Source organism: Borostomias antarcticus, assembly GCF_949987555.1.
Source record: "Borostomias antarcticus genome assembly, chromosome: 32".
In the NCBI taxonomy this organism is placed as follows: domain Eukaryota; kingdom Metazoa; phylum Chordata; class Actinopteri; order Stomiiformes; family Stomiidae; genus Borostomias; species Borostomias antarcticus.
In genome coordinates, this window is record NC_140265.1 from 3896020 (window position 1) to 3919743 (window position 23724).

The window sequence follows — 23724 nt, forward strand, 5'->3', positions numbered from 1 at the left end:
ATCTACTGCTTCGCCCTCTAACATCTACTGCTTCACCCTCTAACATCTACTGCTTCACCCTCTAACATCTACTGCTTCACCCTCTAACATCTACTGCTTCACTTTCGAACATCTACTGCTTCACCCTCGAACATCTACTGCTTCAGCCTCTAACATCTACTGCTTCACCCTTGAACATCTACTGCTTCACCCTCTAACATCTACTGCTTCACCCTCTAACATCTACTGCTTCACCCTCTAACATCTACTGCTTCACCCTCGAACATCTACTGCTTCACCCTCGAACATCTACTGCTTCAGCCTCCAACATCTACTGCTTCACCCTCGAACATCTACTGCTTCACCCTCGAACATCAATCAATCAATCAATCAATCAAAGCTTTATTTGTATAGCGCATTTCATACCCAGAGGCAACACAATGCGCTTTACAGAGAACAAGGGAGGTGGGCATACGACCCACCTCTACATATTCCAGAGGGAAGCAAAAAAAAACAACATCTACTCCTTCAACTCAGCCTCAAAAGCAACTCTGTGGATGTGCCAGTTACCGTAATGATTGGGTCAGTGTTGACAACACTCCCTACTGATCATCCTAACTTTCACCTCCCTTTAGGTTGAACAATCCAGAAAGGTCAAAGGCCAAAGACCTCAGGAGCATAGCTTTGTGTCGTTGTTGGTAGTGGAGGTAGTCAGACGAACGCAGAAACAGAGGTTGAGAATCTGCATTGTACAGTATATCTGCATCGGTATTTCTGTAGCGTTCCACTTCTCTTTGTAAAAGCAATCACTCCATAGATATAATTCTCCTATTATTATTTTTTGCTAATGAGATTTTGTACCAAACTGTTTTTATGTGTTTTGTCCAGGCTATTGTGATATGGTGACACGTTTGGAATATATTTTGTATGTATACATTATGTATAAAGTACTTATCTATGTACAAGAGAAGAGTGTTTTCTGCTCCTATAGTGACTCCCCCCAAATGGTTCTATGTTGCTCCATATCTGAATGTCTGTGTCATGTGACATTACTGTTAATGACGTACTGTATTTGTGAAACTGTATAAATGTACATAACCTTTAAAGTTGTCTCAGGTTTCTTTCATGCGTTATCAATCAATCAATCAATCAATCAATCAAAGCTTTATTTGTAGAGCGCATTTCATACCCAGAGAAAACACAATGCGCTTTACAGAGAACAAGGGAGGTGGGCATACGACCCACTCTCTACATATTCCAGAGGGAATGGAAAAAAACAGTAATCACCCGGGGGCCAGATAAGTGAGCTGTAAAAATTCTTCCCTGACCCCTCTCAACAAGGCGATCGAGCAAGCTCCAGGAGTATGTTTGTCTACCGGCTAAGAACATTTATAAAGCAATAAATTACATTAAATTACATTTCAGAGTAAGAGAGGCTTAAAAAGCATCATAGGAGAGACATGGCAAATACTGGTGTGTGTTTGCTATGGCCCAGGCCTAAAGCCGGAAGTGGGCTGGTGTATGTCTGTGTGTACGTGTGTGTGTGTGTTAACTAAATGCTAGGACATCCACAGCAGACACAGGGGTATCTATCGGACTCCGGGAGGTCTGGGTTATGTTGCCCAGATATGGATAAAAGAAAGTTAGCTCTCTCATACTTGGGCCTCAAAAGTGCAAACTCAGATAAATCTAACGCACCTCAAGTCAAATGTACAGTGTGTGTACTTGACCTAGGTTCTCAGTATGTGACTCACAATTCTCACCACTAGAGGGCGTCACACTCCAATTAATTCACCCATTCCCCCATCTTTCTCATTCCATCAATTCATAGTTGATCAGATGGTAAATGGAGTGCATTTACGTATAACGCTTTTATCCAAAGCGGCCTCTCATTCACCCATTCACCTCTCCCCGCCTCCACCCTATCTCTCTCTCCCCTCCCTCTCTCTCGTCGGATCATGGGCTGTGCACTCGGGGGTCAGGAGCGCATGCGCGCCTCTGTCTTGGGCTGCTTTCAAATCCTACTGGCCTACGAATAGCCTTCAAAATAACAAAACGCCCTTGAATATGAATGATTCATAGAGAGCGATGACCCTTATTTAATATCACCAATAATGCCTATCCATCTCTATCGAAAACGTGGACAATTAACGACTGGATTTAACGGACTGATTATCCGATCAGCCTTTTAAGCGCTCCTATTTAATTCTGAATGTGGGAGTGTATCAAATAAGTTGTATCGTTGGGTCTTAAGCAAAAACAAGCTTAAATCTATTTAAATCTAGCCCTGCATTTATTTCAATTAGCTGGCCGCCTGGACTATAGCCGTCACGTCACAGTGTTCTATCCGTGACATCACGGGCACTACGGCGTCACATCACGCACACGTCACAGCGAGAAGGTATATATCTTGCTGTAACGAGTGGCAAGCCTCAGTGCGATGTTTGCGATGAGAAGAGCATGTTGTTAAAGATGTGGCTTTGACAATATGTTTGTTAGTGGAGTAAACTAAGTTTTTAGAGTCATAGTGCCATCTGGTGGATATGGACGATCCTGAGCCCACGCCCGATCAGATCCCGTTCCTGTTGATTGACAACACACTCCTCTGCTGTGGACTTTTAATCGCTCTCTCCTTGGGCGTGATCGTGCCTTGGCTATTCGATCAATGGAGAGATCGCCGTGGAAACATTAAGGTTGGTAATCAAAGTTTCATTGTACTTTAATCATTTACAATTCAAACAAATACAGAAGCTGCTCTGTCTTTGTGAAACCTTAATGACCTCAACATCCATCTTGTATTTCCTTTATGAATTAGGATGGAAACCGTAAAGACATTCATCTGTAAGTTCAGAATGTTTTTTCAGTGTATCCAACAGTGTGTGTGTTTGTTTGTGTGAGATGTGTGTGTTTATGTGTAAAATGTGTGGTATGATGCATTTTGATTGTACAAGTGTACTGAAATCATCAAAAGTCATTTTAGTTTTTTGTATTTTATTGTACCTAAAAAGGGCCGAGCTGGAAAGTAAGATAGCCCGGTGCGAAAGCTTCCTTTCCCGTTTGGATGCACTTATGAAGATACATGCACATGCGAGCCATTGTGACTGTTCAGGACAAGAGGATTCACATTCTGACTCCTATGATCCGGGGGGCTGTGGACAAGACCCGGCGTCTGAGACGAGTAGAGGCTCCGCCCCCGTGCCACCCGGCCGCGTCGCCGAGCCCTTCCCGACACACGAGGGCGAAAGTTCAAATGGCGAATCTGACACACCACCGTCCATCAGCAGTCCATCTGACACAGACCTGTCTGTCAGCTGTCCATCTGTCAGAACACCACTCTCCATGAGAAGGACCAGTAGAGCAGATAGCCCCACTAGCGCCTTTTCCACCCCCATGGCGTCAAGTTGTGTGGTGGTTAAGGGACAATCTCACCCGGACGTTCCACGATCACCCGAGCCCCACTGGAGACGAGATCTGGAGCTCTCTCAGCGTCGGAGGCTCATTCGTAAGAGTTGGGAAGAAGTCACTCAAGGGGCGACTTCCACTTCCCCATCTGTCAGAACACCACTCTCCGTGACCAGGACCAGTAGAGCAGATAGCCCCACTAGCGCCTTTTCCACCCCCATGGCGTCTAGTGATGTGCTGGTAAAGGGACAATCCGAGCCGGACGTTCCACAATCACCACCACCACCACCTCCACCACCACCACCTCCACCACCACCTCCACCACGACGACCACCAACACCACCTCCACCACCTCCACCACCACCCAAGAGCTATAAGAGGCTCATTCGGAAGAGTTGGGAAGAAGTCACTCAAGGGGCGACCACTTCCACTTCGCACTCTCTGAGAGACAGCCCCACTAGCCCATCCATCCCCGTGGCATCTAGTGGTGTGGCGCTAAAAGGACGATCGCCCAAGCCCCATTTGAGGCAAGGTCCGGAGCTCTCTCTGGGTGAGCAACTCTGTCGTGAGTTGTTGGAAAAAGTACATCGGATCGAATGATGACGTTCAAGACACAATACACAACAAATAACCCCACGATGAACCCCGACCAACCCCGATTGGGGTTACTTGTTATGTCTTGTGCTTGTATTGATTTCATTCGTGAATAAAGTCTCTGAACATTTTCTGCCTGTGTTTGGGTTCTATCTCCACTGTATACTGATGCATGTTAATCAGTGCCCATCCCACGGCTATGCTCAGTGAGCTGCCTGGACTAAGAGACTTTGTGGAATAAAATGTGTAATAAAAATCAAATTAAAGCCGCCGTAGGTAGTTAGGTGGCTAGGTAGGTAGGTAGTTAGAGAGGTAGTTAGGTGAATAGGTTGGTAGGTAGGTAGGTAGTTAGAGGTAGTTAGGTGGATAGGTAGGTAGGTAGTTAGAGAGGTAGTTAGGTGGATAGGTTGGTAGGTAGTTAGAGAGGTAGTTAGGTGGATAGGTTGGTAGGTAGGTAGGTAGTTAGAGGTAGTTAGGTGGATAGGTAGGTAGGTAGTTAGAGAGGTAGTTAGGTGGATAGGTAGGTAGGTAGTTAGAGAGGTAGGTAGGTGGATAGGTTGGTAGGTAGTTAGAGAGGTAGTTAGGTGGATAGGTTGGTAGGTAGGTAGGTAGTTAGAGAGGTAGTTAGGTGGATAGGTAGGTAGGTAGTTAGAGAGGTAGGTAGGTGGATAGGTTGGTAGGTAGTTAGAGAGGTAGTTAGGTGGATAGGTTGGTAGGTAGGTAGGTAGTTAGAGAGGTAGTTAGGTGGATAGGTAGGTAGGTAGTTAGAGAGGTAGTTAGGTGGATAGGTTGGTAGGTAGGTAGTTAGAGAGGTAGTTAGGTGGATAGGTTGGTAGGTAGGTAGGTAGGTAGTTAGAGAGGTAGTTAGGTGGATAGGTAGGTAGGTAGTTAGAGGTAGTTAGGTGGATAGGTTGGTAGGTAGGTAGGTAGTTAGAGAGGTAGTTAGGTGGATAGGTTGGTAGGTAGTTAGAGAGGTAGTTAGGTGGATAGGTAGGTCGGTAAAGAGGTAGATAGGTAGATGGGTAGGTAGGTAGCTAGGTGGGTAGGTAGGTAGCTAGGTGGGTAGGAAAATAGGTAGGTAGATGGGTAGGTAGGTAGGTGGGTAGAAAGGTAGCTAGGTAGATAGTTGGGTAGGTAGGTAGGTAGGTAGGAGGGTGGGTAGCTAAGTAGGGGGGTGGGTAGGTAGGTAGATGGTTAGGTAGGTAGATAGGTACTGTAGATGGGTAGGTAGGTAGGTGACTAGGTAGGTAGGTAGATGGATAGGTAGGTAGGTAGGTAGGTAGGTAGATACTTTAGATGGGTAGGTAGGTAGGTGACTAGGTAGGTAGGTAGATGGATAGGTAGGTAGATGACTAGGTAGGTAGGTAGATGGGTTGGTAGGTAGAAGTGTAACTGGGATGTAAATATGGTATAAACATTGATCAAATAGAAGTGAATGTATGTAGATATGTGTATGAGCATAGACTTGAATATGAAACAAGAATTTCTGTGGAAATTAAATTCATTGAAAAATGGAAAATCTGGTGTCCAATTGTAGGCTACCTTTTGTAAACCTGTGTGGATGGAGCTGTATCAGTCTATAGGCCTATTGAATGAGTAACTTCTATAGTGTTTGTGCAGATTTAATCGTCATAAAGATAACATAAAAAGACTGAGATCTTGATAGTCGGAGTTCCTGGTGATTTATTATTTAGTAAACACAAGTGTCAACATGAAAAAGTCAGTGCATGAACCTGACAGCTAACAGTGCAGCACAGGTTTGCGCAATCAACGTGACAGTCCAAAATGGCGGCAGCTCAAAGGCGGGTCCCCTCTCGGCATTCCATGCTCTCTGCTCACCCCAGGACACCACGTGAGCGTCACACGCCAATCAGAAAGCGTCCATCTCCATCTCACCAATCACAGATGAGATATCTTAATGTAGCGAAACAGCTGGCGCACAAAAACACCGTTATATTAGGCGGAGGTGAGTCGTCTGGCTACTAAAATACGGGACTTAAATAATAATTTTGCGTATACATCTTGACTTGAAGCGACACAGTTGCAGGTGAATGTCTATATTTCATCACCATATTGGCATAACAGCCCAAATACCATTTGACTATGCAACCGTTAGCTATCGATGCTATCTAGTTAAACTGTCTTTACTGTTGCCATGGTCACAGTAATTGCCAGCTGTACATTGCAGTAACTATTTTCATGTCACACGCAGTCAGATCATATCATGGGAATGTCATAGTGAATACTTGGCAGGTCGCTTGTGAGGGAGGAGACATTTCTTCATGTCAGACCCGCCAACCAGCTAAACTGTAGTGATTTTGTCACCACACACACACACACACACACACACACAGGTACACACACACACACAGGTACACACACACACAGGTACACACACACACACACACACAGGTACACACACACACAGGTACACACACACGTACACACACACACACACAGGTACAGATGTGTGACAATTACATTGACTGCTGCTTACAAGCGGTCAAGGTGTCTTTGATTTGACTCACAGGTCGGCACTTATGGGACCGGCCTATTTGTCTAAAAGGCAGCGGGTAATATAAATCACGTGCACCCCAAGTGTGTGAAACTTGACCCTAGTACTGTCCAACAGTATCTGACCCGGGCTTGCTTGCTAGCTAGCGCTGCTCCTGGCCTGACCCACCATGGAGGACAGCGGCTTCGTCCTCATCCACGACCGGAACATCTCCCACGCCGCCCTCTCCTCTGCGCCGCCCGCCATGTCCATCGACAAGCTCTTCCCGGCGCTGCTCGAGTGCTTTGGCATCGTCCTGTGCGGCTACGTGGCCGGGCGCGCTGACATCATCACCGAGGGACAGGCCATGGGACTGGGCGGCTTCGTGTCCCGTTTCGCGCTGCCCGCGATGCTCTTCAAGAACATGGTGCTGCTGGACTTCGGGGACGTGATATGGCCGTTCCTCTGGAGCGTGCTGGTGGCCAAGGTGGCGGTGTTCGCGCTGGTGTGCGTCCTCACCCTCGTGGCGGCCGGGCCGGAGAGACGCTACAGCAAGGCGGGGCTCTACGCCATCTTCGCCACGCAGAGCAACGATTTTGCCCTGGGGTACCCCATAGGTGAGGTCAATACCCCTAGATACCCCCATAGGTGAGGTGAATACCCCTAGATACCCCCATAGGTGAGGTCAATACCCCTAGACACCCCCATAGGTGTATCTCACTCAGGGTCTTAGTTGTGTTGTCTGTGGCGTGGATAGTGGCGTGGAGGCGAGACTCCGCCCCCTCGGGTCAGAGCCGGTTGTGGACAGTGTAGGCCGCACCGGGCTACCCACCTGCCTTCACTAGTGAAGACCGTGTGTCTCTAGCCACCTCAGAGGCTGTGTTGTGAGGTTAGTGGCGTGGATAGTGGCGTGATGGCGAGACTCCGCCCCCTCCAGTCAGAGCAGGTCGAGGGCAGTGCACTGACATCCGGGCAGTCTTCATGCACCCAACAGTGAAGACCGTGTGTCTGTAGCTCACTCAGGGGCTGAGATGTGGGAACAGTGGCGTGGATAGTGGCGTGGTGACGAGAGTCCGCCCCCTCGGGTCAGAGCCGGTCGAGGACAGTGTACTGCTCCCCGGGCCACCCACATGCACCCAACCGTGAAAACTGCATCTTTAGTCAAGTCAGGGTCTGAGATGTGGGGACGGTGGCGTGGATAGTAGCGTGGTGGCGAGACTCCGCCCCCTCAGGTCAGAGGTTGTGGGGGGCAGGTCAGTGATGGCCAGGCTATCCCCAGGCACCCCTCATTGGAGACCATGTGTCTATAGCCCACTCCGGGGCCGAGCAGTAGCTGTGGAGGTGTTGTATGGAAGTTGAGGTTAGAAGCAGTAGCAGGGAAAAGCAGTACGTGTTTGTTATAAGTACTGCTAGTACTACACTCAAAAATAGATTAGACCACTCATCATAACTCATAGTTTTATTGAGTTCAATAGCTGAAAGAGGAGAAAATATATTAATATGAGTTTACAGCCTGAAAAAGTGTCATTCTGAATATTTCTTTGAATATAAGTAAGGAAGGAAGGAAGGAAGGAAGGAAGGAAGGAAAGAAGGAAGGATGGATGAAAGGAAGGAAGGATGGAAGGAAGGAATATGAATGCTACCACAGTAGTCATAAAAGGATGCCTGTACAGAGAGCCTGCGCGTGTCCCCAAATTCAAATCTCAACTGACACTGAGCATCAAATTCAAATCTCAACTGACACTGAGCATCCTCTCATCCGCTTCAATGTTAAAAAAGGTCCAAAACAAACTTAAATTACATAAAAACTATAAGGAATTTTACAAATCTGTTGAATGTGTTAAATGTGCTAAAGTTCCTGAACATTTTAAACTTTGAAGGAGGTTTCTAGCACAAAAAATGAAGGAGGAGATAGGTTTCAAAGCTGATGAGGGGTTTCAAGGTCTGCCCATAGACTTCCATTGTAAAAGATTGTTGAAAAAAGCTGAATATTTTAAAAAGTATGAAAGTTATTAAAAGTCTGAAAGATATCCCATAAAGACCTTAACAAGCTGAACATTTTGATAGTTGAATGGTTTCTGTAGCTCAAAGTATGAAGGAGTTGAAGGCTGAAGAAGGTTTCAAAACTCCCCCATTGACTTCCATTCAAAAAAACTGTTGAAAAAGTTAAATATTTTAAAAAGTATAAAAGGTATAAAAAATCTGAAAAGATTCCGATAATGTCCTTAACAAGCTGAACATGTTGATACTTGAATGGTTTAAATAGCTCAAAGTATGAAGGAGCTACAGAGCCAAAAAACGTACGGAAGAAGAAGTAATAATAATAATAAAAAACTATAAAGAACTGGATAACTATAGTGTGAATGATCTAAAGCATTCACACTAACTAGGGGCGCGTTTTGGCTTGGGAATCTGTACGACGCTGCTCGCTAATCACACATGATTGACAACAGGTGAAAAGTTCTTGTCTCCTAGCAACTCAGCGCTCCGTGGTTTTAAAAAGCGCTCAAAGTGAGCATTCTAAGAGTGAGCGCTCAGCTACTTAACGCACCCACTCATGGCCTTCCTGGATGCTTCCTGCTCTAAAAAGGATATCCATCCAGAAGAGGGCCATGACCAAGATGAAAATCCATCAGATCATATATGAAGCAGTTCATATACGATCGGGGACTTATCGACTGGGGACTTATCGACTGTAAGTAATTTGAAATATGTTGTGAATGTTCTTCGTGCCGTGCCGGCTTTGTAAGTTACAACATATTGCAATCTAATCTCTTTGTCCGTTTTCTTTTACAGAATCTGGCCCTCTTTTGGATGGACATCCTTTTCTGGTTGGTCATACAGTCTGCAGTCCCTTGTGATGACTCCCAGATCCTCCTTGTGGGGTTCTGTGTTCTGGTATGAATTCCACTGCTTTTCTTGACAAGACAGGCCCACACTCACTGCTCTCATTTCATCCATGCACTACACTATACCTCTGAAATACTGACTACTACACTTCATCTTTATTTTTGTTCATTTTTTCCAATCATAGTTTAATTATTAATAAATTCTCTAAAACTTGCTTTGGGTGTGTCCCTCATTGTTATGACTCTAAAGCGAGCTGGGTCGTAACACATGTGCACACACGCCTTTACATGTTGTATGTCCATGTTCTACAGGAGCCGTGTTATGTTATGTTTGTGCTTATTGTTTAATGATATTTAGTAAAGTAAAGTCAGTTGATGTGACCAGTCTGAATTGAAGATTAAAAAAGAACTTGTTGATTATTTGGTTACTTACTGGTATATTACTATTTTAGATTTTATTTATATATATGTTAACTTATCTCTATTAACTCGCAAGTTAGCTAATATTAGCAGTACAGATTGTCTCCAGTATGAAATACTGCCATTCCGACAAAATCGTCGGACTGGATATACCTTGCCATTCCGAAGGTTCGCTATTCTGAAAAGCTCTGAAAGGTCGTTATTCCGAAGGTTCGCCATTCCGAAAAAGCTCCAAACGTCGCCTTTCCGAAATCTCAACATCCTATACCAAATTAACAACAAGAACATGCTCTATGGAATCATCCATTCCTTTCTAAAGTAAAACCTGTTCACATGGGAAGCATTTGTATAATCTCATACAAATCCTGTGTTGAACTGAATGTTTTACCTCATTCTAACATACTGAATGTTAGTTGCAGAATCACTAACCACATTTGTATACAGTATACAAATGTGTATTGTACACATCATGTATCACAGGTTTGCCTGTATCAGTAATATTAATGATGATAATAATAATAATAATAATAACACAAAGATAATAATCTTATAGAGCTAACAGTATTGAGGCTACAGTTGGTGGTTGGAGCGGTCCGCTTCAGTAGTGCTGATCTCAAGGGGCAGATACCTTTTTAGTTTTTACTTAGTTTAATTAGTAATGATGACTAGATATTTACTGTATCGCCAACCAGTCTCCCTTCATACAAAGCATCTATGAAATCACAACTCAGTCAAACACAAAGATGCACATTTTAATGACACATACAAAAAGATACACATTTTAATGACACATCAGAACCAATTTACATTAAAATAACAAATCTCAGCAAAATCTCAAATAAAATCTTATGTGAATAAAAAATAAATTAATTGTGTTTTGCCAAACTGGCGTGCAACAACATGTATTTGCAACATGCAGTGATGCAATTGTTCGAGTGGATTTCCTACCAATAAGCAAATTACCTGAAATAGAAGGCTATGATTAAAATAAAATTATACACATTTTAAATGGAAGTCAATGGGCTTTGAAGGAAAGCCCTTATTATCATTATCATTTGGACAGATTATTATTTGTTTCTAGCATTCTCCGTTATTGGTAGCTGTAGCCTACTGACAGTGATTTACCGTTTTCGTCATTGTTGTTCTGTTGCTATAGTAGTTATAATAGTTCTACTATTGTAGCTGATGACAGTTACACTTCGGAGTTTGAGGAGTTAAAGTCTCACAATTGCCTTTGATAACCAGTGTGCGTTATTGCCAGAACGTAAGTTAATCTATTGTTTATTTACTTTACTGTCTGTATGCTAGACGTTAGACCTTAGACCTATGTTAACTACTAACCTAATATGACGATGTAGCCTAAAGCTAATGCTAGTTATCAGTCTCATGCTAACGTAGTTCCTCAGAAATGTAGCCTTGCATGGTTGTTTGCTGCTTTAGATTAGACATCGCTGTTTATTATTCCTTGAATGTGTAGCTTGATATTTAGTTAAGCCAGTTTCATGTATGCTATCTTTAGCTACCATAATAGCATCTGTCCTGTTGTGCCGTAATGCTGGCCTATAGTTCAACTTGGTTAGAGTGCCATTCTGTGGAATGATATTGTACTGCACTGATATTAGCCTACTTTGAACCCTTTTGAGTGAGTGTAGGTGTATTAGTAACCTATGTTAGGGCTAGCCATATTATTTAGTAATTATTATTCATATTATTTCTGTTATTTCCTTTTCTCTCTTTAGACCACACACACACATAGACACAACGCAACAATGTCCTGTTCTACTGGAAAATAAACCCTGTAACCTGAAACTCCTCTCCGCTGATTCTCCGGAATCACACCCACCATAGTGTCACCAGCTCTATTCAGCACATCCAGAGAGACCCCCAGAGCTCTCTTTCACCCACATTGACAATGTGAGCACGTCTACCAGTTGACTTGGTTGGTGGTAGAGTGGGAAGCCTACGAGCCCTTGGGGCAGAGGTAGGTCGCCAGCTCAACCCAAGGATAACGGGGAGGGATGAGAGGACTTACCCTGGTGTCGCCCACGTTGAAGTGGATATCCTGGATGTTACTGACGTACTCCTGCCCTCTCGTCCCGATCAGAAACTCACATCTGAGAAAGACGAGCCATATGAGAAGAACCGTACGATCGCACTCCTCTCTGATATCACCCATAATGGCGGGTTGTTGTAGATTACCGTGGGAACCACTTGGCGTGCTCCTGCCAGGGGTCATCCGCTGGCTCCCAGTTCCTCAGCCCTCCGTCACAGTAGAAGCACCTGACATTGTCACCATGACCTGAGGGGAGGTCAAATACTATCACAATACTGCAGTGCAGTGTCAGACTGTATTATCGCAGACTACAAGGATTAGATTTAGGACTAGACTGAGGACTGCATAGACAGTGTGCCATGAACACACACCCACAAACACGTTTCTGTGAAAGAGAGATATGTAACTAAGTCGCTCTGTCAATTATCTTTTCTCTGTACTTTAATGACCAAAACAATTTAAACATAAGGCTCGTGCAGTGTTGCTGGCAGCCCTCGCTCTGTCCAGTTTTTTCGGTCAATACCGTGCTCGATGGGGTACTTCAGGGTCAGGATACCCCTCTTGCTTTGAGCCTCATCACCTATGTAGCTGTCCTTCTGGCCCATACCCACCATCCATCCCTGGAGAGACAGGCAACAGAACGGTAGGTCAACATTGGTTAGGGTCACATAAGGGCAAATAAAAACAGCATGGTGTTCACCCCCTCGGTTCAATATAGCAGCTAGCTTATGATAACGTATGCTTTTGATTGTTCTGTTAAATTAGCATTTTTAAAAGCATCCAAATACTGCTAGAATTAGTAAATATTTAGCTAGCTACGTAAACACTTTGCACATGCCGGAGCCGTTATCGACAACGAGTGCGGTGATTTCATCATCGATGGTTAAACTAAAAAGGGAGGAAAACACTTTAGTTAATTCAACTCAAACAGATGGTCAACTGCCCAAAAAAATCCCTTCTCCCGCTTTATGACGAAGCACGTTCTAACTTCCTGCTATGAACTGCAGTTTGCGGGTCTGGCCGCTGGGCGGAGCTCGTGCTCCACATTCTTGACAGCCAGACAAAGGGAAGTACCGTTGCATTCTGTTATTACTAGGGATGTGCACGGTTAACCGAGTACTCGAGTAGGCAATCTGCTAGTCGGAAAATAAACACTACTCGGTTAATCTAAAGGCTATATAATATGGCATGTTTGGCCGTGAAAGCGCGCCTGGAGAAAAGCGCTGTATATGGAGTCTTTTTTTCGAGCTCTCCGGCGTTTTGAAAACATTGCCATCTCAACTTTTCAGAAAGGCGCTGCCAACATCACTGCGGCTCTTTCAGGCAACCGATGATCAGATATTAGATAGGGCATGACTCGTCAGATATTAGATAGGGCATGACTCGTCAGATATTAGATAGGGCATGACTCATCAGATATTAGATAGGGCATGACTCGTCAGATATTAGATAGGGCATGACTCGTCAGTTGTCTGGGGATCCTGGGGGAACCCCTGCCTGGCTATTAAACTGAATATCTGAAAGTGCACCGATCGTAAAAATAATAAATGCAGCCAGCTGTCAGGGGCAGTGATGACTGATTACTAGTTGATTACTGTCTAGCCAGCTAACTGGTTACGTTTTAAAAGCTATATTTATTTACTTGGACACAGTTCTTGGGTGCAAAGTTAAGTGGTCACGAAAACTAGCAATAATTAGCCCATGGGCTTGCTAATGCTAGCTGTCCATGGTTCGGTTTTCCATACTGTTAAGCATTTTCGGATCAAACTACACCGTGGTTTTGCATAGTGTTAAAGGGCAATGCTCGTTTTTGACAACCTGGACCTTATTTACGACATATTATGAGAAGTTTGACTCACCGAGATCACTTTTGTGTAGTTCGGAGGCCTGTAGAATAAATTTAAAATCCAGCGCGAGCCAGTATATCCATGTAATGACGGTGATCGGGGCAACGGGAATGCAGTTTCTCAAAATCTATTTTCGGCCGCTAAACGGTTGTTTTCATCAATCAGATTGGATGAATCGACAGTTGAGATTCCTCAACGCGAGGCATTGTTTCGGTTTTCAAATACGGGGTCTTTAGCCTCTGTAATATGATCTTTACACGCCTTTCCCCACTTGCTCCAGCGCGCAGACTGGCTATTCTCTGGCTCACATTCTCTGCGCTACGATCGGATTGTTGCTGACGAATGACGACGACGACAATATTCTCGGCACCAACAACGATCGTAGCGCAGAGAATGCCAGTTTCATGTATGCTATCTTTAGCTACCATAATAGCATCTGTCCTGTTGTGCCGTAATGCTGGCCTATAGTTCAACTTGGTGAGAGTGCCATTCTGTGGAATGATATTGTACTGCACTGATATTAGCCTACTTTGAATCCTTTGAGTGAGTGTAGGTGTATTAGTAACCTATGTTAGGCCTAGCCATATTATTTAGTAATTATTATTCATATTATTTCTGTTATTTCCTTTTCTCTCTTTAGACCACACACACACAAAGACACAACGCAACAATGTCCTGTTCTACTGGAAAATAAACCCTGTAACCTGAAACTCCTCTCCGCTGATTCTCTGACCGGAATCACACCCACCATAGTGTCACCAGCTCTATTCAGCACATCCAGAGAGACCCCCAGAGCTCTCTTTCAGGCTTTTTGGGGGGCATTTTGGACATTGCCCTTATTATGTTTATAATAATGATAGGAATATTGTTTGCCTGTATGGTTAATAATAATGATGTTATTATTATTATTACTGATACAGGCAAACCTGTGATACATGGAGTTTGAAAACTCTAGATTTCAAAGACAAGAAACTCACCTAAGTGTTATTTGGCGTTATGACATATAATTCGCCATAAAGTAAGATTCTAGTTAATCTGGAAAGGCTATTTAAAAAATAAAAAATAAAAATTAGCATAGAACTATTTAGTCGCAGCACATACGTGTGTAAACTTCCACTTGAACTGATTCCGCAATGCCTTGAAGTAGTTCCGCTTCCTGAATCCCCTCTGCGGACTGATCTACACATCTACAACAGTCGCTTCAATACAAGTCAATGGATTTCATAAAATGATCAATAAAACCCTACAGGATTCATACTTTGCGGCGAATTTGATGTCAGAACACCAACGGACACCAATTACCCCCTCGGTTAGCTTCTTGTCTTTGAAATCGAGAGTTTAACATGTTTTTGAATGATTTTTCAAGATGCCCAGCCCATTGTTTGACCAAAACGGTGGTAGAGGAATATTAACTTCCTCAAAAATGCTAGCTTTCTCAACGTTTTGATCTGAACCATTGTATACAGTATGATCATAACTAACCTTGAAACAGGGCTATACATGCATTTTCCCTTTACTACTTCTTTAAAATAAAATGTTTCTAATAGTTGTGACATCCCTCAGGGGAGTGGAGTCCAGCTAGGACCTTAGCTTGGCAGCAGGGACACCTGGCCATTCCGACGGTTCGCTATTCCGAAAAGCTCCAAAAGTCGCCATTCCGAAATCTCAACATCCTATACCAAATTAACATGCAAGAACATGCTCTACAACTTGGAATCATCCATTATTTTCTTAAGAAAAATCTGTAAAAAAAAAAAAAAAAGGGAAGCGGTAATCTGATACTAATATTATTTGCCTGTATCAGTAATATTATTATTATTATTATTACTATTATTATTATTATTATTATTATTACTGATATGGAGTTGAAAATGGTTAGTGATTCTGCAACTAACAATCAGCAAGTTAGAATGAACATTCAGTTCAACACAGGATTTGTATGAGACCACTTCCCAGGTTTTACTTTAGAAAATAATGATTATCCCATGTTTTAGAGCATGTTCTTGCCGTTAATTTGGTAGGCTATATAGGAAGTTGGAATTTGGTGCAGGCATCGCAGAGATAATGGACTTGAAAAAAATACTTTTGGAAAGGGACGTTCGGAATGGCCTACATCATAATCTTTCGGAATGGCGACATCATATCCTTTCGGAATGGCGACACCTTTTTGAGCAGTGAAAAGGTCCGCCACTCCGAATGAAGTCAATCTTCGGAATGGCGGTATTTCGGAATGGTGAGCCGACCCCTGGCAGCAGCACACAGAGACCAGGGGCCTCATTTATAAACGTTGCGTAAGTACAAAAGCGTGCGTAACCCATGCTGAGCAACTTTCTACGCAACTTTCGGTATTCATAAAAAACGAGCTGAGCGATAAGTTGGCGGAAGGTGTGCGTTACTCTACGCACACTTCGACCCTCCTTTAACTACGATAACTGGAGAAAGGGGAAAACGCGACTCCGATGGCAGAGGGATGAAACTCGGGAAAGTCTGCGAAACACATGACATATTGAATAATAAATACATCGGTCGCTGCAAGAAACCCTCCAATGTGTCACACAGTTTAAACGGAATCAATCGCCACCGTAGCCTAATCACGAAATAATGTTGGCATTGCTTTGGATGTGTCTGTGAATTGACCCATTTGTGTCATAATATAATGTTATGTTGTAGGCCTATTCATTTATAGGCTATCCCGAGGAGCATCACGGGCAGTAGCCAATGAATAAAAGCCACATTACGTTGATAACACAATACGACACAAGCCTATAGCTTATCATAGTAATGATTCCGTATGTCGATAGCCCACAACTATAAGGCCTATACCGCACCAAACAAATTGTTGATACGGCGTTGAAGTATATTTATTCAGTTAATCATTTATTTAGTTATTCGTATGTTTAATTATCCACCTATTCATTCGTTAATGTATTTATGTATTTATAGCCTATATTTGATTAGGCTTTTATGTAAACCCGAATGACCACTGAGGCAAGCCGCAATTACAATGATGTTGAGCGGTGAATGGGAATGTCCTACTTGAGGCAACTGTAGGCTACATTAGGCTATATTGTACATCATCATATATCCTCATATTGTCTTATGATTGTCATGTAGCAGGCATGCGAGGAATGTGGGCCTAAAAACGCATGTCATCCCAATGCTCACATGCCGCTTTGGTAGAATTAGCTGTGCGCAAAACAGCGCATGGAGGTGATGCGTCTCCAAGTTGTAAGAACACAAGGGAGCAAGTTAGATTATTAATTTGCCCAATCGTCATGTGTGTAGCTCATGGATGTATTAATAGAACTGGATACAGTCACTCCATTCACTGACCGCAATCAAAAATGAAGCCCTATTGAACCGCGCCATCTTGGCAAATTTGTAGTCATTTGACTATTTCCGTTGACTTTTGTACTTGCGCAGTTGTGCTTTTCTGGACTTCCGGTGACTTTTGTACTTGCGCAGTTGAGCTTCTCTGTCCGACGCGCGTCCACGAAAAAGTTCACCTTTATGTGAAATGTAGACGCACGTTCCCGGCTCTCTCGGCTCTCCCCGCTTTGATTTAGCAATGAAAGCCGGCGTGCATATTAACCTGTTTTTGTCAAATATATCCATTGGAGAAATTATTTTTTGATCCTGGCATCTTAGTTTTAACAGGTAAATATAACTGAACATGTTTTGTTTGCTAGTAGATGGTATTCATTCCGTTCGCGATAACGTTATTGCAGCCAGGCTAAATTCCTCCAGGGAGCCAGTGACCGGCGAGTTGAAGTAAACAGTTGTATTTAAAGGCGTTAAATTCCCTCTTCCTCGTGCGTCACATGTGCGAGTCGTGACGGCTTGTAGACGAATGTCGCGTTATGGACAGCGACGGATGGGCAAATTTGTTGGCGCAATGTTATGATAAGGTAGTATGTCCCGATTGGATGCCTACTGCTTGCAAAGTACGTACTTTCTAAGGGCAGCTGTAGTAGGTACTGGTAGTAAGAAGTAGAAGTATGCGATTCGGAACACGCTTGTTGTATATGTAGACAATGAGTCATATGTTGTGTTGTAGGGTTGTAAATTTCAAGGGATTTCAATAATTGATAACTGTTAACCTTAACGAACGATAGTGGATTAATTTATAAGAACGTCCCGCGCCGGACTGCACTTTGCTCGCTTCGTTTTTGTGTCTTCCTCCGCTGTGTCGTTGAATTTCCCAGCATCCCAATTATCCTTCACTACATGGCGTGGCCCTCATGTGCAGTCAGACCTTAAATCATGATTACATTTCACTCAACTCCCGTTGATAACGTTTACTTCCCCCAAAAAAAGTTCTGGTCCATTAACAAGCAATTAATCGAGTAAATCTTACTCGAGTAAATTCTTATAGGCAATTAATCAATAGTCGAATAACTATTAACATCCCTACTGTGTTGTGTGTGTGTGTGTGTGTGTGTGTGTGTGTGTGTGTGTGTCCAGGGGTGGCTGAAGGTCCAGGATGTAGACTGGGTTCCTCGTACCTACCTGGAGCTGGAGGCCCTTCCCTGCATCCTCATCCTCTCTGGACCCGACCCCCTGGGAGAGTCCCTGCCCAGGTACACACACACACACACACCTACACACACACACACTAGGGCTGCACAATTAATCGAAATCGACGTCCATGATTAACTAATCGCAAAAGGCCGCAATTAATGTGATTAATAATTTTGCTTTGAATTGAGCGTGCTAGGACTACACGGACGAATCACAGGCGCTTATGCTGTCTGACCAATCACATGCGTTCCCGCTGAGTGGGCTGTGCGCAGCAATTTCACTGAGAAGACAGATAGCAGTAGGTCAAGACAAGTGTCACAAGAGTACCTGCAGCCGTGAGTAGTGACAAAATGAGCGAAAACGAGGTCAGTGAGTTAGTAGCAAGAAAGGGATCAACGTCTGTGATTTGGGAGCATATTGGTTATTATATATTAATATTATATATGAAATATTAATCACAATTATTAATCGCAATTATTAATTGCAATTAGCATTTTGAAGCAAATAATCGCAATTATTATCTTTTGTCATAATCGTGCAGCCCTAACACACAAACACACACACCTACACACACACACACACACACCTACACATACACACACACACACCTATACACACACACTCTGAAGTACTGCGACCTGCGTGTCATAAACTTTAACCATTTACAATTCAAACAAATACAGAAGCTGCTCTGTCTTTGTGAAACCTTAATGACCTCAACATCCATCTTGTATTTCCTTTATGAATTAGGATGGAAACCGTAAAGACATTCATCGGTAAGTTCAGAATGTTTTTTCAGTGTATCCAACAGTGTGTGTGTGTGTGTGTTTGTGTGAGATGTGTGTGTTTATGTGTAAAATGTGTGGTATGATGCATTTTGATTGTACAAGTGTACTGAAATCATCAAAAGTCATTTTAGTTTTTTGTATTTTATTGTACCTCCAAAGGGCCAAGCTGATAGCCCAGTGCGAAAGCTTCCTTTCCCGTTTGGAAGCACTGATGAAGATACATGCACATGCGAGCCATTGTGACTGTTCAGGACAAGAGGATTCACATTCTGACTCCTATGATCCGGGGGGCTGTGGACAAGACCCGGCGTCTGAGACGAGTAGAGGCTCCGCCCCCGTGCCACCTGGCGGCGTCGCCGAGCCCTTCCCGACACACGAAGTTCAAATGGCGAATCTGACACACCACCGTCTGTCAGCAGTCCATCTGACACAGACCTGTCTGTCAGCTGTCCATCTGTCAGAACACCACTCTCCATGAGAAGGACCAGTAGAGCAGATAGCCCCACTAGCGCCTTTTCCACCCCCATGGCGTCAACTCTGTCTTTACTAACACCTATGCAGTATTTAAGAAAAAGGTGGTTTATTCAGTTAACAATCTGTCAATAGCAAGCTAGTAGTCACTACAAGCTAGTAGTCAGTATTCAGTCTGGTATTCTCTACCAGTTTATCATATTGGTACAGGGCTACACACTGTGGTAACCATCTGATAACCCAAACGCTACATTCTAAATAAAGAACCAACATAACCAAATTAGCATATGAAAATCATTGTAGGCTTTGTCTTTTGTCTGAGTGAAGTTTTTACGCAGCACCAATAATGCCATTTGGCATATGCCTAAATTGTGGGACAGTGTGTTGTGCAGCTGGGAAAAGACTGACAGCTGATTGGCATGATTTTAAACACACTTTTTTTTTATTATTCCTATATTTATGAGTGTTTCTGTGTTGTTGTTTTTTTTTCTGTTATCTGAAAATCGGCATTCTAGGCTATACGTCTATCCTGGGCCTAGGCCTACATTGACAGCGGTCAACCGGCCCCCTCTGCCCCTATAAAATATTCTATTGTAGGATTTTGTCTACACTCTAGCCAAGGACACACTTTTGACAGCAAAAATAATTAATTCAGAATAAAAAAAACTAAATAGATAACAATGTATACTATTTTGTTTCAAAGACGTTATTTGTCCCAGAGAATCTCCTCAGACTCGGTGAATTCGCCAGCTGCCTGTGCGTAAAGTTGCGCACGGATGTTAACTGAGTCTACAGGCTATAGAGACTAAATAAATCTAAGACATCCCTGGGCTTCTGCCTGTCCTCGTCGGAGACTCGTTGCCTACTGACCTTATTTACAGTAGTCAGACGAAGGAGTATTTTGTCCTGCTCCACTTTTGTCTCGCTTTTGTAGAGTGTGGCGAAGTTGAAGGCCACATCTTCATTAGACAGTTTGTCGGCATGACAAAGACCAAAATTAGCTGCTGCACGCTGACCACAATTAACTCCAGGAAGTTTCCCCTCTCCTGAATGCCTTATGATCTTGATCTTTTTGGTGGCTTGCCTTCGATGGCTTTCTCTTTCTCCCAACAACAGCTGGAATGACCGGCTCCGATCCAAAAAGCAAGCTGCGCGTCACGTCGGTGGTCTCGATGGCCCTCTTCTTACTGGTCTGCAGCAGCACAAACAGCCTCTGCAGCTGGTAGGGGATGCTGGTGACCGGGTCCTCCTCGGGCTCCTCGAACTCCCAGTTGTAGAGCGCGTTCCTGAACTCCGGGGTCATGTACAGTGTTTGCAGAAGGCTGTTCAGATAGCAGGTCATGGCCTGGTTAACCAAACCCACATATCCTGTCTCAGACTTGTTGAGTATGGAGGAGTAGGAGTAGGAGGGGCTGCTGTAGTCACTGCTGTAGCCCACCGCACCGTCTCTGGGCAGGGGGCCGATCAGACGCTCCTGGGAGCTGTCATCCAGCCCGCTGCTATCTGCTGTACCGGACTCATCCGATGCGATCTGAGGCTGCTCTCCATCCTTGTCTGTGAGCTGGAGAAAGTTCCTCTTCCCAGCCTCGAACCCGGAGTCAGAGAGGGACATCTCACTGGTGTGGTCCAGCGGTGCCAGGTTTGCTGCGTCGCCCCATGCCAGGTGGAAGGTGCCGCTCACGTAGCCCGCCTTGTGGGCCACGTCCTGGAACAGTTTGGAGAGGGAGGTGGAGGCCGGCAGGTTGAGGGTGAGCCTCTCGTTGACCGTCTTAGCGTTGGTGGTGTCCTGGACTATACACAGCACCCGGGGCTCCTCCGCTGCATTCTCTATCTCTTTGGGTACGAGCTGGTTCTCTTCGCTGGGCACCATTTCCATTTGTGCGACAGTTACACATTCACCCAAGCTCGGATGTCAGCGGGAATACTTTACGACGTTAAACACAAACATTATTTATGTTTGTATCAATCCTGTGGTTGTAGGGAAGATATTAAACTAATAAAAACTTATAATCAAAGTGATCGCAGGCTACTTTCTCTCTCTTCCACCACAAACCCACCCAGGGACGCCAAAAATGTCTCCCTGAATTCCCTTCTGACAGGCCTCCCGGCCCTGCTGTGCTTTCAGGCAGACTTGTACCACTCATTGGTGACCCTACAGGCAACCACTCCACCCCCGAACTGCCAGGCTGAACCCCGGCTTCGGAGATCAAGTACTGTACTTCTTTAAAATAAAATGTTTCTAATAGTTGTGACATCCCTCAGGGGAGTGGAGTCCAGCTAGGACCTTAGCTTGGCAGCAGGGACACCTGGCCATTCCGACGGTTCGCTATTCCGAAAAGCTCCAAAAGTCGCCATTCCGAAATCTCAACATCCTATACCAAATTAACATGCAAGAACATGCTCTACAACTTGGAATCATCCATTATTTTCTTAAGTAAAATCTGTAAAAAAAAAAAAAAAAAGGGAAGCGGTAATCTGATACTAATATTATTTGCCTGTATCAGTAATATTATTATTATTACTATTATTATTATTATTATTATTACTGATATGGAGTTGAAAATGGTTAGTGATTCTGCAACTAACAATCAGCAAGTTAGAATGAACATTCAGTTCAACACAGGATTTGTATGAGACCACTTCCCAGGTTTTACTTTAGAAAATAATGGATTATCCCATGTTTTAGAGCATGTTCTTGCCGTTAATTTGGTAGGCTATATAGGAAGTTGGAATTTGGTGCAGGCATCGCAGAGATAATGGACTTGAAAAAAATACTTTTGGAAAGGGACGTTCGGAATTGCCTACATCATATCCTTTCGGAATGGCCTACATCATATCCTTTCGGAATGGCGACACCTTTTTGAGCAGTGAAAAGGTCCGCCACTCCGAATGAAGTCAATCTTCGGAATGGCGGTATTTCGGAATGGTGAGCCGACCCCTGGCAGCAGCACACAGAGACCAGGGGCCTCATTTATAAACGTTGCGTAAGTACAAAAGCGTGCGTAACCCATGCTGAGCAACTTTCTACGCAACTCTCGGTATTTATAAAAAACGAGCTGAGCGATAAGTTGGCGGAAGGTGTGCGTAACTCTACGCACACTTCGACCCTCCTTTAACTACGATAAGCACGTTTCTGGAGAAAGGGGAAAACGCGACTCCGATGGCAGAGGGATGAAACTCGGGAAAGTCTGCGAAACACATGACATATTGAATAATAAATACATCGGTCGCTGCAAGAAACCCTCCAATGTGTCACACAGTTTAAACGGAATCAATCGCCACCGTAGCCTAATCACGAAATAATGTCGGCATTGCTTTGGATGTGTCTGAATTGACCCATTTGTGTCATAATATAATGTTATGTTGTAGACCTATATTCATTTATAGGCTATCCCGAGAAGCATCACGAGCAGTAGCCTATGAATAAAAGCCACATTACGTTGATAACACAACACGACACGAGCCTATAGCTTATCATAGTAATGATTCCGTATGTCGATAGCCCACAACTATAAGGCCTATACCGCACCAAACAAATTGTTGATACGGCGTTGAAGTATATTTATTCAGTTGATCATTTATTTAGTTAATTATTCGTATGTTTAATTATCCACCTATTCATTCGTTAATGTATTTATAGCCTATATTTGATTAGGCTTTTATGTAAACCCGAATGACCACTGAGGCAAGCCGCAATTACAATGATGTTGAGCGGTGAATGGAAATGTCCTACTTGAGGCAACTGTAGGCTACATTAGGCTATATTGTACATCATCATATATCCTCATATTGTCTTATGATTGTCATGTAGCAGGCATGCGAGGAATGTGGGCCTAAAAACACGTCATCCCAATGCTCACATGCCGCTTTGGTAGAATTAGCTGTGCGCAAAACATCGCATGGAGGTGATGCGTCTCCAAGTTGTAAGAACACAAGGGAGCAAGTTAGATTATTAATTTGCCGAATCGTCATGTGTGTAGCTCATGGATGTATTAATAGAACTGGATACAGTCACTCCATTCACTGACCGCTATCAACAATGAAGCCCTATTGAACCGCGCCATCTTGGCAAATTTGTAGTCATTTGACTATTTCCGGTGACTTTTGTACTTGCGCAGTTGTGCTTTTCTGGACTTCCGGTGACTTTTGTACTTGCGCAGTTGTGCTTTTCTGGACTTCCGGTGACTTTTGTATTTGCGCAGTTGAGCTTTTCTGTCCGACGCGCGTCCACGAAAAAGTTCACCTTTATGTGAAATGTAGACGCACGTTCCCGGCTCTCTCGGCTCTCCCCGCTTTGATTTAGCAA

The 23724-nt window shown here is 43.8% G+C and overlaps 1 protein-coding gene across 1 annotated transcript; it reads left to right on the forward strand.

Moving 5' to 3' along the window:
- Positions 1-5915: 5915 nt before the first annotated feature.
- On the forward strand, positions 5916-7202 carry LOC311327431 (lysosomal cholesterol signaling protein-like; the record flags this gene model as incomplete). The annotated part of the gene is made up of 3 exons (XM_084460468.1): positions 5916-6022; positions 6608-7086; positions 7195-7202. Exons 2-3 carry the CDS (start codon positions 6660-6662, stop codon positions 7200-7202), a joined length of 435 nt encoding a protein of 144 aa, XP_084316594.1. The 5' UTR covers positions 5916-6022; positions 6608-6659.
- Between the last annotated feature and the right edge of the window lie 16522 nt (positions 7203-23724).